Source organism: Aquarana catesbeiana, linkage group LG03 (genome assembly GCF_042186555.1).
Source record: "Aquarana catesbeiana isolate 2022-GZ linkage group LG03, ASM4218655v1, whole genome shotgun sequence".
NCBI lineage: Eukaryota > Metazoa > Chordata > Amphibia > Anura > Ranidae > Aquarana > Aquarana catesbeiana.
The window spans coordinates 238,438,969-238,453,565 of NC_133326.1; the positions used below are offsets into that span (position 1 = coordinate 238,438,969).

Genomic DNA, 14,597 nt, shown 5'->3' on the forward strand with positions numbered 1-14,597 from the left:
AATTTAAACAAAAAGTGGCAGAAAAAGCCTGGTCTTCATATGGTTAAGGATGACTGAGACTGCCAGATCGGTTATAGATTTTAACAGGAGATAGATACTCTGTCTATCCTGGTCACAATCACATTAATGACAAATAGAGATTACTAAATAAGTATTTCTAAACGTCTAATTTTTGATATGCCTGACCATTTACATTTTAGATCTGTCGGATCTGCAGAGAATGCATTAATTTAGAAATCTGTTCTGATGTGTGAGTTTTTTTTTAAACAATTCACATACTAAGAATTAAAAAATGTGCTAACCCATATGTAAACGGTACCCATATATTTCCTGATTTAAAAAAAAAACTGTCATAGGCATCAGTTAGCATATACAAAGGTACTTCCTGGAATGTGAAATGTCTTTACTCCCTCCCTGCCTTACATAAAGCAGTGCTAATTTCTTTAGGGAGATCCCAGAGCTTTGAGCACTGCTGTGAATACTGACTTTCTGAATATCAGTGTTTGGAAGGGGTTTTCACTTTTTAAACAAAGGAAACTGTAGTTCTATATTTTACACAGAATGGTCATTCTTTCAATTATTTAAGGAAGTCTGGATTCGTTTTATAGCTTAGTTTTTGCAAATTCTTAACTTCTACTACCTCAAAGTGCTGCATAGTGAAGCGAAGTTGTATCTTTTCAAGTGATATTTTCACTTAAAAGGCTGTTGCATGTATGCACAGCTGCTTTTAGAAATCACGGGGCCCAGTACAGCCTGCTTGACGGAGCCCCTCCACCTCCAATAATATCAAATTATATTTTTCCTAAAATGCACAGCAGGTGGGTGGGGGCGCATATATACCAATCTCCCTGCAGTGCAGCTAGAGGGAGAAAAAGGAGAAGAAGCTGGGGGAACCATAAGAGTCTGCAGTACAACCAACCCTCCTGCTCAGCAGGTGCCCCCCTTTTGCACTGATGGGGCCTAGCCCCAGTACAGGAGGGCCTGCTGTACTGCCTTAGCAACAGCCCTGTATGTATGTATAGGTGTTTGTGTGTCATGGGACACAGATTCAGGCTAATATTCATTACCTACTGGGTTATACTCCATCTCCAGGTGAATGGACACTGGTAGACCAAAGGTCTTTAGACAGGAAGTGATCCCCTATAAAACCCCTCCCACAAAGGAAGCACTTCAGTTTTTTACCAGTGTCTGCAAGGTGGATGGCACGGTTTGCTTGAGCTCTCTGAGCTCCTAATCTCTAGTCCCACAAACGGTTCTTAAATGAATCAAGGAGTTGACTAATCGGATCTATTTGACACAGGCTTTATATACTTAGATAAATGGTACCCAAGCCTCGCAAAGAAGACTCAAGATCCTGCAAGGTTCTGCCTGTAATGTGACCTCCGGCGCTGGACCCTGCAAAGTGGAATCCTGGACACCACAACGCTAAGGCATGCCAACAGGGTGCTGTACAGGTCCAAGGGAGTGGACCCTAAATATGAAAAGGGTACCCACTCCTTGAAGGTCCTCAAGTGACAGGAACCCACCGTGAAGGGTTAAGATTGGGCTCTTAGTTGCAAAGCTGCCCTGCGTCTGGACGGGTAAGTAAAACCCCTTTACTTATTATTCACTTGGTGTCCCAGTGATTGTAACAATCAGTCAAGCTAGTTAGAGACTGGACACCTGTGTGCGGTGAACAGACGGGGGAGTTTTGGGCTAGCTGTGGATGTTTGCAAAGTGTGCCTTTTTTGCTTGTATCTGGCTGTTTTTTACCTGTATGATGGCGCACAACGCCGTTTCGCCTTGGTTCACCAGGGCACATATGCGTTCGCAAGAGTGCCGCTATGCTTAGCAGTTTGTTTGGCGACCATGGCACACGCGGCTTCGCCACACATGCGCAGTGGCCTTTTCTTTGGGCGCACAAGGATTCGTATCATGCACGAGAATTCGCGTCATACGCGATGACAGCAACGTCCATTAGCTTGGACCATGCACGTGCGCACGCACAGAACGTTCTGTTGCACACCCATTTTATTCAAGCTGTGCAGGCCAAGCATGCGGTGCTTCCAGAAGGCAGCTGTGGGACACAGAGCAGGCTCTGAACAGACACTTGCAGCAGTTCATTTTCTCCTGGGTCATGTGAGTCACCAAGAGTCGCTTGGCAGGCTAAAGGTGCTTAGCAGGATTGTTACATAGGGGCTTGGCGAGCCCTATTAAAGGGTCTCCCTTCTGAGGTGTTTTAATACTACACCCAAGTACTCTTTTTGTGGCTGGTAAATGTCTTAAAAAAAAGGAGTGGGACTAACACTACAGGGAAGGGCACACCAATGTCATCAGTAGTTTCTGATGAACCTAGTCATATCTCTAGTGTTGTATCCCCTGAAAGACCAGAGGCTTCCGGGCAATCTGAGCCGATGCGCCTATCTGGTATTGTGCCTATAGTCAACGCCGCTGCTTCACCCTTTATCGCCAAGGATGAATTGTCCTGGGCCCTAGCCGGGTTAGAGCACAGGATTGCTGGCAAGATTGCCTCCATCCCACAGGGTGGCAGGAAGTATGACAGATCCCCCTCCCCAGGGCCTCCTAGTCTGGAGCAGGAATGGGTTGAGGATGGGGAAGAGCTTAAAGCTCAGGGCTCTGTGAAGGGCCCGGCAGATGAGTCTGCTTCCGAGCAATCTGGACAAGAAGATATCAAGTTGATGTCTGCCTCTCAGTTGCCTTTTAAGTTACCTCTTACAGAGGTGACTAAGCCCCCCGGTCCTCTTTGGGATCCCTGAGGCCTCTTCAGGCTGCACAGGCTTTCCCCCTACACCCCCTGTTGAAACAGGTGGTGTATGCTGATTGGGTGCATCCTGACAGGATTTCTGTTCCTCCTAACAGGTTTTCCCTTTTATATTTCATGGATGAAAAGTTTGTTAAAAAGTGGAGCATGCTGGCAGTAGATGCAGCAGTCTCTTCCTTAAACAAGAACTTAACTTATCTGTTAGATAACGCACAAGGATTGAAAGTGTCAGGGCTGGGCTCAGCCCTTCCTTCCCTGAGCTGGCTGCTCAGCTGTCGGCTAAGTGTCAGCTTCTTTCTCTCCACAGCGATTCACCTGTTGATGATATCCTGCTCACTTAAGCTGTCCAGCCCAGACAATCTGTCTTTGCCTTGGTCAACATCACAGAGACTTTCTCCTGCCCTCTTGTTCAGGATTTGCTTGGCTGACATTCCTTCTGGCTCCAGATCCTGCTTGCTGTTCCACTACGCTGATTCCTGACTTTCTGGCTTGTCTGACTATCCGTTACGGTTACTGAAAAGCTATGTTTTGACTACATTTGTTTTATTTACTTTTATTATGAAACAAGTGTTATTTAACTGTACTTCTGTCTCGGTCTGATTCATGGTTTCTGACAGACCCTATTGACAAGAAATTGTAATCATTATTAAAGGATTCCTTTTCTTTGGCTAGTTCAGCTATTCAGCCAGCTGTTGCAGCACTTGGTATCTGCCAGTTCCTATAGGATCAGGTCAAACGGCCTAACCAGGAGAATGATCTGCCTGAAAGTAAGATATTTCTCGAGCGCTGTGTTTTGCTTTTGAAGCCTTAAAGGATTCAATATGGCAGGTTTCTTGTTTGGCTCTCTCGTCTGTACATATGCGCAGACTCTTGTGGCTTAAGAACTGGTCAGCCGAGCTTTCTTGGCAGGCTATTGGCAGGTTTCCCTTTTCATGGGGAACGTTTATTTGGTGATAATTTGGACAAATGTATCTAAAAGATTTCCGGAGGGAAGAGTTTTCTACCTGTGAAGAAAAGCACCAGACGTCCCTTGTTTAAAACCTCAGGGACTGCTTTCTCAAACATCTCAGTGTCAAGGCAGTTCCGTCACTAACAGGGCACCAGAGCCAGGGGCAAGCTACAGGGCTAGGGCCAGAAGAAGCCCTGGGTTTTTTCTAAACTCAGCACCAAGCCCTCCTTTTGAGGGGATGCCCCCACTTCATCAAGTGGGGGGAAGGCTGCTGCACTTTGCAGACTTTTGGAGAAAAATAATTCAAGATGAGTGGGTCACCTCAATTATATCTCTTGGTTACAAGCTGGAGTTACGGGGGGTGCCCCCCGTGAGGTTTCTAAGATCCAGCGTTCCCTCGGATCCTCCAAAAAGAAACTTGTTGCTTCAGGCACTACATCATCTAGTGCATCAAGGAGAGATTGTAGAAGTTCCGGTATCCGAAAGGGACACAGGGTTTTACTCAAACCTTTTTACCGTGCAGAAACCAAACGGACACAAGGCCCATTTTGGACCAAAGATCCCTGAACAAGTATCTACTGATACAGTCCTTTCGGATGGAGTCTGTCTGCTCAGTAGTATCCACACTCCAGAGGGGAGACTTTCTAGCCTCCATCGATATAAAGGATGCATATTTACACATACCCATCTTTCAGCCTCATCAGGGGTTCCTACGTTTTTCAGTAGAGGAACGTCATTTTCAGTTTGTGGCTTTACCCTTCGGGCTGGCTACAGCTCCCCGGGTTTTCACAAAGGTCCTAGCACCAGTACTGGGTCTTTTAACGGCCCCAAGGGATCCTAGTGCTCGGGTATCTGGATGACCTCGTGCTCAGAGATCACTCATTACAGGCTCTAGAACAGAACATAATATGCACAGTGAGGTATTCGAAAAACGTAGGCTGGATCATAAATAGAAAAAAGTCAGCCTTGAAACCACCTCAAAGTCTAGAGTATTTAGGTCTAATCCTAGGTATGGTTCAAGAGTATTCTTGCCACCTGTAAGGATCTGTGCCCTGAAGTTTCAGGTGCGTCAGATAAGGGACAACAGACATCCCTCCATTCGACTCTTCTAGGGAGGATAATATCCACCTTCGAGGCATTGCCCTATGCCTTGTTCCATTCCGGGCCTTTACAAAAAGACATCTTGTTGGTCCTGATCAGAAGAGGAAAAGCCCTGAATTATCCAATGTGCTTATCTCCTCGGGCACGCTTAAGCCTAAACTGGTGGTTGCAGATCAGAACCTGCGAAAGGGAAAATCCTTTCTTCCGATAACTTGGAGAGTACTGACTACAGATGCCAGTCTCTCAGGCTGGGGAGCAACTTTAGAAGGGCTCACAGCTCAGGGGAAATGGTCAGGGACAGAACAGATCCGGCCCATCAACGTCCTGCAATTACGGGCAGTACGTCTGGCCCTACGGTCCTGGACAGTGGAGTTTCAGGACTGCCCTATCGGGGTTCAGTCTGACAATGCCACTGCAGTGGCCTATATAAACCACCAAGGTGGTACCAGGAGTTGTTCAGCTCTGAAGGAGGTGAACCACATACTAGCCTGGGCAGAGGGACATGTGTCGATTTTATAACGGCAGTCCATATCCCGGGAGTAGAGAACTGGAAGACAGATTATCTCAGCCGCCAGCAGATCTGCCCAGGGGAATGGTCCCTACAGCCAGCGTTGGGGATGGCCAGAGGTCGACCTATTGGCATCCAGGCTCAACAACAAGCTACAGCAATTTATGCCCCGAACAAGGGATCCTCTGTCAATCGAAGCAGATGCTCTGATAGTTCCATAGAGACAGTACTTCCTGGTTTATGCTTTCCCTCCGATCCCTCTCCTTCCACAATTTTTGAACAGGATTCGGAAAGAGGGGTTCCAGTCATTCTGCTGGCCCAGAAGGCCCTGGTTCCCAGAGATTGTGTGACTGACAATAGACAGGCCATGGATGCTTCGACGTTGCCCCGATCTACTGTCTTAAGGTCCTATATTCCACCCCAATTTACAGTCTCTAAATTTGACGGCATGGCTATTGAATCCAGGGTGTTAAAGGACTTGGCATCCTGGGATCAGTAGTCTCCACCTTAGTGAATGCTAGAAAAGCTGTCACTAGGAAAATTTATCATAAGGTTTGGAAGACTTGTATTGCTTGGTGTGAAGCCAGAAAAATGCATCCTAGGAAATACGTGATTGGGAGAATTCTCTCTTTTCTACAGTCAGCTGTGGTAATCAAATTGGCTTTGAGTACAATCAGAGGTTAAGTTTCGGCCCTATTAGTATTCTTCCAAAGGCCTTTAGCCTCCCATTCACTGGTCCAAACCTTTATACAGGGGGCAACTCACTTGCTTCCCCCCATTAGGTCACCTATGTGTCCTTGGGACTTGAACTTGGTGCTGTCTGTGTTACAGAAACAACCATTTGAACCAATCAAGGAAATTCCATTAGACTTGCTGTCACGCAAGCTAGCCTTCCTGAAGGCTATCACGTTGGCTAGAAGGGTGTTGGAGTAGGTGGCCCTTTCATGCAGGGAACCGTACTTGATCCTTCACCACGACAGGGTCGTCTTACGACCTGTTCCATCCTTTTTGCCAAAAGTGGTGACTGCCTTTCATTTAAATCAGGACATTATTTGGCCTTCTTTTTGTTCTCAGCCTCGTTCGGCGGAAGAGGGACGACTGCAGTCCTTGGATGTTGCCTGGGCAGTCAAGGTTTATTTGTCTAGATCTGCGGAGTTCCGAGGATTAGACTCCTTTTTTGTTTTACCAAAAGGACCCAAGAAGGGGCAGGCAGCTTCCAAGGCTTCCATTGCCATTTGGGTCCATCAATTGATCATTTAGGCCTACGGTCTGAAACATAAAGCTCCTCCTTTTAGGGTGAGAGCTGATTCTACCAGGGGTGTAAGAACCTCCTGGGATTTTCGCCATCAGGTATCTGTAGCTCAGATTTGTACGGCTGCCACCTGGTCTTCAGTGCATACGTTCACAAAATGTTATCGAGTGGATGTTCGAGCAGCCGAGGATTCGGCTTTCAGCCGCAGTGTACTGCAGGCTGCCGTATAAGTTCTGATGGCTATTGTTTGGTAGGGTGTCTCCCTCCCCTCAAGACTATTGCTCTGGGACGTCCCAGTAGCTAATGAATGTTAGCCTGACTCTCTGTCCCATGATGTATGAAAAAGAAAATAGGATTTTTTTCGTCATACTTCCTGTAAAATCCTTTTCTTTGAGTACATCATGGGACACAGAGATCCCTCCCCTCTTTTTTGAGGATTCAGTGCTTGCTACAAAACTGAAGTGCTTCTTGCGTGGGAGGAGTTATATAGGGGATCATGTCCTGTCTGAAGACCTTTTGATCTACCAGTGTCCACTCACCTGGAGATGGAATGTAACCCAGTAGGTAATGAATAATAGCCTGACTCTGTGTTCCATGATGTACTCAAAGAAAAGGATTTTACAGGCAAGCATGAGGAAAAAAATACTATTTTTTTTATTATTGCAGTGTTCTATGTCCCTGATGATCCCTATAAATGAGAAGATCTAAACAAAATCTACAGCATAAATAAGCATTCATAACCAGTGCTAGTACCTTGTCTTATCATTGGGTGTGCATGGCTACCATACATTGATTCACTGACTTGGAATAGACATGCATCCAATTATGTGAGAGTCAAGTCTGCATGTGTGGTTCTAGGGCAGCCAGTGCATGGCTGGTAAGTGGCCATCAAAGTAAAATGTAAAGACTTATCTGGTAAAGTTACAAATCATAGCAATACGCTTCTCTCATTTTGGTGCCTTTTGGTTGTTTAAATATACAATTGGAAGTGTTATTTAAAAGAACTGTTTAAACCGAACTTCCTGAACCGAACCAAAGTCAAAAACTGACTCCATTCACATTGCCTGCAGCCACTAAATCCCAAAAAATAGTACCCAGGTCTAACAGGTCAGTGATCCTACTGCTACTTCCACAATTAAACGACCAGAAATATAAGAATCAGGTGATTGATGACCATCTCCATCAGACTTTGCTAAAGCAAATTCACCCTGGCAAGATTGTTTTTCCTTTTTCGCCTTTTTTTTTTTTTTTACTGAGGTGTAGTAGGATGAATGTGTTGTAGGACTGGATGCAAATGGAAATTCCAAAGGATGTACTGACCTCTTAACACTGGTGGAAATCATTGGAAATTTTCTAAACATTTTTTTTTTTTTTGCCTATATTTTGTTTTATTTGAGAAATTATATAATAAATGTGTTTCTATTTTTTTTTTTCATTTTAGTGATTGCAAGCTTTCGAGGAACAAATCCACATGGCTTAACACTGGAGATTGGGGACACAGTTCAAATATTAGAAAAATGTGACGGTAAGGTTTATTTATTTAATAATCTAAACAAATCACTCAGATTGGAGGAGCTGCAATTTCCGACAATTTTTTTTTAAGGTGTATGTCTTGGGACCTTTTATAGGTTTAGGCTCAAATAAGAAAAATTGATTCTAGTTGGAGAGACCAAGGTTAAGGCAGGCTGAACCTTGCAAAGTACCCTCCTAATGTTGATAGGCATGTGTCTCGGTGTGGTTCAGCAGGAGGGGAGCACTTGTGTGCTCCCCTCCATTTTCTTGCTACACAGACTGTGTGTCTGAATAAGAGTCTGGTTTCAACACCAGGGGGAATCCCACCCCATTTACCTCCTATCCCCCTTTTTTAAAGGGACACTATACAAAAAAGGACAAAATGGCATAGGTTTTTGCATAAAAATTCAAACCAGGCATTCTGGGTGGCCTGAAAAAATAGAGTAGTAAGTGTGTTCCTTCTGAAACACACCAGGCCATGTACCTTTTAACATTAGAAGGGTACCTTGCCAGAGAGGTGGCCAAGCCCTTTCCCCTTGCAGGGCATTTTGTCCCATTGTTGAGGGACAAGGACCTTTTCCCCACATCCTGTCCTGCAAAAGGAATGTCAGAAATCTGAAAGCCCCTTTAAGAATAAGCACACCACAGTTTACCTGCCTATACCCAGGGGCATGAGTATGGGATACATTTGCAAACTTATTATCCATTCTGAGTAAAAGTAAAATTATCACACCCACACCCTGGACAAAGTCAGCTAATTATCTAACCATTTGAAAAATGTGTCAGTCAGGTCTTTTTCCTGCTGCTCTGGTGATACTGCTCCTTCACGCTACTGTCACTAAATGACAGGATCGCTACAATGTTGCAGAAATGTAAACACTGTAGCGGCGATCTCAGATTACATCATTGACTAAATATGGTCATGAATTTATTTGGTCAGTGACGTAACCCTGGAACGTGTTCGTTTACATTCCAGCAGAACCATGGATCTGTCATTTAGCCATTGGGCAGCATCTCGGGACAGGGGTCATCCTGACTGATGATGGATCTACATTGCTGAATGACACGATGGATTTACATAGAGGGGTGCAGTTTACTTTTTTTTTTTAATGTAATGTAGTTACGCCTTAATACCTGAAGGTAAAACAAATCTTAATGCCTGAATGCAGTTTTGAAGCTTTAGCATTTGTTAGTAAAACTGTACATATCAATGCAACTACTATCCAGGTAAATTAGACCTTGTTTTTTAAGAATAAACGGGGACTTTATTTAGTGATAAACGTTAAATGCTATCCCTTGACTGTTTTATTATCAAAGGAAACCCGGCCTAAAATAGTAAAAAAACCAAAAAAACAAAAAAAAAATAAAAAACATAAGTTGTATATTTCTTGCCATTACAATGACCCACTACCTAAAAAAAAAAAAAAAAAATGATCCTACTCCTGACATTTTGGACCATGCCTTATATACAGTATCTCACAAAAGTGAGTACACCCCTCACATTTTTGTAAATATTTTATTATATCTATTCATGTGACAACACTGAAGAAATTACACTTTTCTACAATGTAAAGTAGTGAATGTACAGCTTGTATAACAGTGTAAATTTGCTGTCCCCTCAAAATAACTCAACACACAGCCATTAATGTCTAAACCACTGGCAACAAAAGGGAGTACACCCCTGAAGAAGTGAAAATTGTCCAACTTGGGCCTAAAGTGTCAATATTTTGTGTGGCCACCATTATTTTCGAGCAGTACCTTAACCCACTTGGGCATGGAGTTCACCAGAGCTTCACAAGTTGCCACTGGAGTCCTCTTCCACTCCTCCATGACGACATCACGGAGCTGGTTGATGTTAGAGACCTTGCGCTCCTTTACCTTCCATTTGAGGATGCACCACAGATGCTCAATAGGGTTTAGGTCTGGAGACATGCTTGGCCAGTCCATCACCTTTACCCTCAGCTTCTTTAGCAAGGCAGTGGTCGTCTTTGAGGTGTGTTTGTGGTCATTATCATTTTGGAATACTGTCCTGCAGCCCAGTCTCCGAAGGGAGGAGATCATGCTCTGCTTCAATATGTCACAGTACATGTTGGCATTTGTGGTCCCTCAATGAACCCTAGCTCCCCAGTGCCGGCAGCACTCATGCAGCCCCAGACCATGACACTCCCACCACCATGCTTGACTGTAGGCAAGACACACTTGTCTTTGTACTCCTCACCTGGTTGCCACCACACACACTTGACACCATCTGAACCAAATAAGTTTATCTTGGTCTCATCAGACCACAGGACATGGTTCCATTAATCCATGTCCTTCGTCTGCTTGTCTTCAGCAAACTGTTTGCGGGCTTTCTTGTACATCATATTTAGAAGAGGCTTCCTTCTGGGACGACAGCCATGCAGACCAATTTGATGCAGTGTGCGGCGTATGGTCTGTGCACTGACAGGCTGACCCCCCACCCCTTCAATCTCTGCAGCAATGCTGGCAGCACCCATACGTCTATTTCCCAAAGACAACCTCTGGATATGATGCTGATCATGTGCACTCAACTTCTATGGTCGACCATGGCGAGGCCTGTTCTGAGGGGAACCTGTCCTAGTAAACTGCTGTATGGTCTTGGCCACTGTGCTGCAGCTCAGTTTCAGGGTCTTGGCAATCTTCTTAAAGCCTAGGCCATCTTTATGTAGAGCGACAATTCTTTTTTCCAGATCATCAGAGAGTTCTTTGCCATGGGGTGCCATGTCGAACTTCAGGTGACCAGTATGAGAGAGTGAGAGCGATAACACCAAATTTATCACGCCTGCTCCCCATTCACACCAGAGACGACATAACACTAACGAGTCACATGACACGGAGGGTAAATGGCTAATTGGGCCCAATTTGGACATTGTACTCACTATTGTTGCCAGCCATTGTTTAGACATTAATGGCTGTGTTGAGTTATTTTGAGGGGACTGCAAATTTACACTGTTATACAAGCTGTACACTCACTACTTTACATTGTAGCAAAGTGTCATTTCTTCAGTGTTGTCACATGAAAATATAGAATAAAATATTTACCAGCATGTGAGTGTTCTACTCACTTGTGTGAGATACTGTATGTACATTCATTTATATTTGTTGTTTGTATCTACAATAGGGCCAAGAAACAATAATGCACTTTGTTTTTTTTGTTTTTTTTTTTTTTTCAATTTACTAAAAACACACTGACACTAAAATTTCAAAATGCATGGGGCCTGTTGTGGTTTAGGAAGGAAGGAGATGCATGCTTGGTGCTCTCCCTTTCCTAGGCCACCCAGGCTGCACATAAGGATGTGGAAGATTTAAAGGCTTGAGTTGTCTGACTCTCCTCCATCATTACTGCCTTTCCAAGGTTACCTTGGAGTTGTGGGTTTTCCAAATACTTCAGTGGTATTGCCTGCAATATAAATGAAATGCTAAATCCAAACCTTGTAATTGTACGCAGATTTGACAACTTGTACCCCTGCCAGGAGAGAAATGTGTAGACAGCTGTTATCCTTTTGAGGATACTAGTTTCTATAGCAGTGCTACTTTGCCGACCATACACTGAGCTAATTTCTTTCCTGCAACCACGGGTTGCAGGAAAGAAATTTGCTCAATTTCCCCCATCAACACAGACAGTGCTGACAGGGTAAACCCTCCTCCTGAGGCATTGTCTGCTTGGGGCGGGGGCAGCCATCGCGGCCGAGAGAAGACAGTGATTAATGCTAGCGGCTATAGCAGCCACTAGCGATAATCGCAGGTAAAACCTGGCAATTTGGTACATTCAGCCTGTCCTTACACAGTTCGAATCTCAGCCAGTTCTTAAAACAGTGTATGGCCTGCCTTTAGCATCCACTTCCACTGTTTAAGAAGCCATTTCCAGGTACCTCAAGAGGATGCTTTCTGGTGGTGGGAGAATGGCAAGAGTCCCCAGTGGAGTACTGTGCAATGATCTGCAATAGACTATGTAAGATTTACCAAAGTGTTAAATGAACCAACACAGGTCGGTATATGGGTAAAAATGCCTCCTAACCACCACAAAGGTTTTTTTATATAGAAAACATTTGGGTTTGGGTTAATGTCATTAGGCAGTTCCACAAGTCACTAAATACATGTTTCTTTCCATTGAATAACATCAGTTGATAAAACCTATTGGTTAGTATACATATGAGTGCCATACTCGACTTAAAAAAACAAAATATACTGACAACCAGGTCAGGTTACTGTGATTTACTCTTTTTAAATCAATAAAAATCTAATCTACTTTCATGCCTGCAGGTTGGTACAGAGGATTTGCATTAAAGAACCCCAATGGCAAGGTATTGTAATTTAGTTAACCAATTTCCTATCTGTTTGAACTTGAAAATGCCACATCAAGCTGTCATCATCTTTATGTATGTGGATTCAGCATTTATTGTGAAACGTAAGAATATATGTCTTTAACCATATTAACCACTTTAAGACCGGGCCTATTTTTCAGACTTTTTGCTTAGAAGTTAAAATATTTTTTTTTCATAGAAAATTACTTAGAACCCCCAAACATAAATATATATATTTCTAACACCCTAGAGAATAAAATGGCGGTCGTTGCAATACTTTTGGCACACTGTATTTGCGCAGCAGTCTTACACGCGCACTTTTTTTGGGAAAAAAAATACACTTTTTTTAATTAAAAAATAAGACAACAGTAAAGTTAGCCCATTTTTTTTAATAGTGTGAAAGATGATATTACGCTGAGTAAATTGATATCCAATATGTCACACTTCAAAGTTGCGCCCGCTTGTGGAATGGCGACAAACTTTTACCCTTAAAAATCTCCATATGCGACGTTTAAAAAATTATGCAGGTTGCATGTTTTGATTTGCAGAGGAGGTCTAGGGCTAGAATTATTGCTCTCACTCTACCAATCACTGCGATACCTTACATGTGTGGTTTGAACACCGTTTTCATATGCAGCCGCTACTCACGTATGAGTTCGCATCTGCACGAGAGCTTGGCGGGATGGGGCGCGTTTAAAAAATGTAAATTTTTTTCCTTATATATTTTACCTTTTTATTTTTACACTGTTCTTTTAAAAAAAAATGTCATTTTTTTTCCTATTACAAGGAATGTAAACATCCCTTGTAATAGAAAAAAAGCATGACAGGACCTCTTAAATATGAGATCTGGGGTCAAAAAGACCTCAGATCTCATATTTACAAAAAATGCAATAAAAAAAAAAAAAAAAAAAAAAAGTTGTTTAGAAAAAAAAAAAAAAAAAGTCTCTAAGAGCTGTGGACGGAAGGGACGTTTTGATTTCGCTTTCGCCCTGCAATGGTATGGAGACAGGTGGGGGCCATCTTCCCCTCACTCAGCTCTATACCACAGACGGGAGCAGACGTGATCGCCCCTCGCCTCTGCGAGAGGGGGAGCCCTCTTCCGCCGCCAATAAAAGTGATCTCGCGGCAGAGACCACTTTTATCTGAAAGCGGACCGCCCGCTGAAGAAGAGGATACCAAGGTTATGGCAGCTACATGGTAAAGTCAGTTTATTTAGGATTTTATTTAGTCTTTATGTCCTGTTTTTATCCCATAGTCTTTTCCTGAGAAGTACATTTGAAACTGGAAATGGAACAGTAATGATTGTCTTTTCAATACACTTTGCAAGCCTAACCTTTCATTTATCAGATTTGCTCACAGTACAGTACCAGCTTTAATTTTGCTGGTTTAGTTTCAGTGATATTCTGAGGTCCAGAAAATCCCCAGAGCATTGCCTTTATCTTGTGTGGTGTTTTCTAAGCTCTTCAATGTTAATACTGCATTGTTTTTCTAGGGCATTTTTCCTGCAAGCTTTGTACATATCAAGAATGCATCAGTAAAAAACAAAGGGTATGTATGGTTTAAATGAGCAACTTTTTTTTTCTCTCCCTTTGTCCTGGTGATGCTTCAGGAGCTTTGTCTTCACATATATGTACAGTTGGTGAATGATGGCTTTTGTTTTACTTCTAAAGAAAGCAGATCTGAGTCATACTGTTACTTGCTGATATGCAGCAAACTTGTGCAAATAACATTCTCATTCATTGCTTTAATGTTCATTGTGCTTGTCCACACACCACCAGTTCCAGTGACTTGGTTTGATATTAGTGACTGTGTCTTTGTGAGACTAAAGCATTCTTACTGTACATTGAGAAACCTCTGAAAACATGATTCTCAGAACCAATACTATAGGCCTGGTCCACACAGGTGTCCAAAACACAGGATAAAAATTTTGGTGTGTGGAACAATGCAGGGATTGTGTAGCTGAATCATTACATTACGTGTTTTTTCCAGCAAAGCAACAATCCAACTGTTGCAAGTTTACTTAACTCGATTGAGGAGCTTGTTTAAATTCCTTCTCCATCTTACTCATGCAAGGAGCAACAATTTATAGAATAAATCTAAAAACAGCACTGCCTTCCTGAGAATAGATGGTTTTTATAAACCTGCTATCAAAAAAAAAAAAAAAATTAAGTGTATTTTTATTAAAGTCTTTG

At 43.1% G+C, this 14,597-nt stretch overlaps 1 protein-coding gene across 2 annotated transcripts in view; it reads left to right on the forward strand.

The window, feature by feature from the left end:
• Positions 1-14,597, forward strand: part of DOCK4 (dedicator of cytokinesis 4) — a 501,293-nt gene that overhangs the window by 135,997 nt on the left and 350,699 nt on the right. For both annotated transcript variants that reach the window (XM_073619893.1, XM_073619894.1), the window contains exons 2-4: positions 8,013-8,096; positions 12,365-12,405; positions 13,898-13,953. In XM_073619893.1, coding sequence (XP_073475994.1) covers positions 8,013-8,096; positions 12,365-12,405; positions 13,898-13,953 — 181 coding nt within the window. The remainder of the gene's footprint in view (positions 1-8,012; positions 8,097-12,364; positions 12,406-13,897; positions 13,954-14,597) is intronic.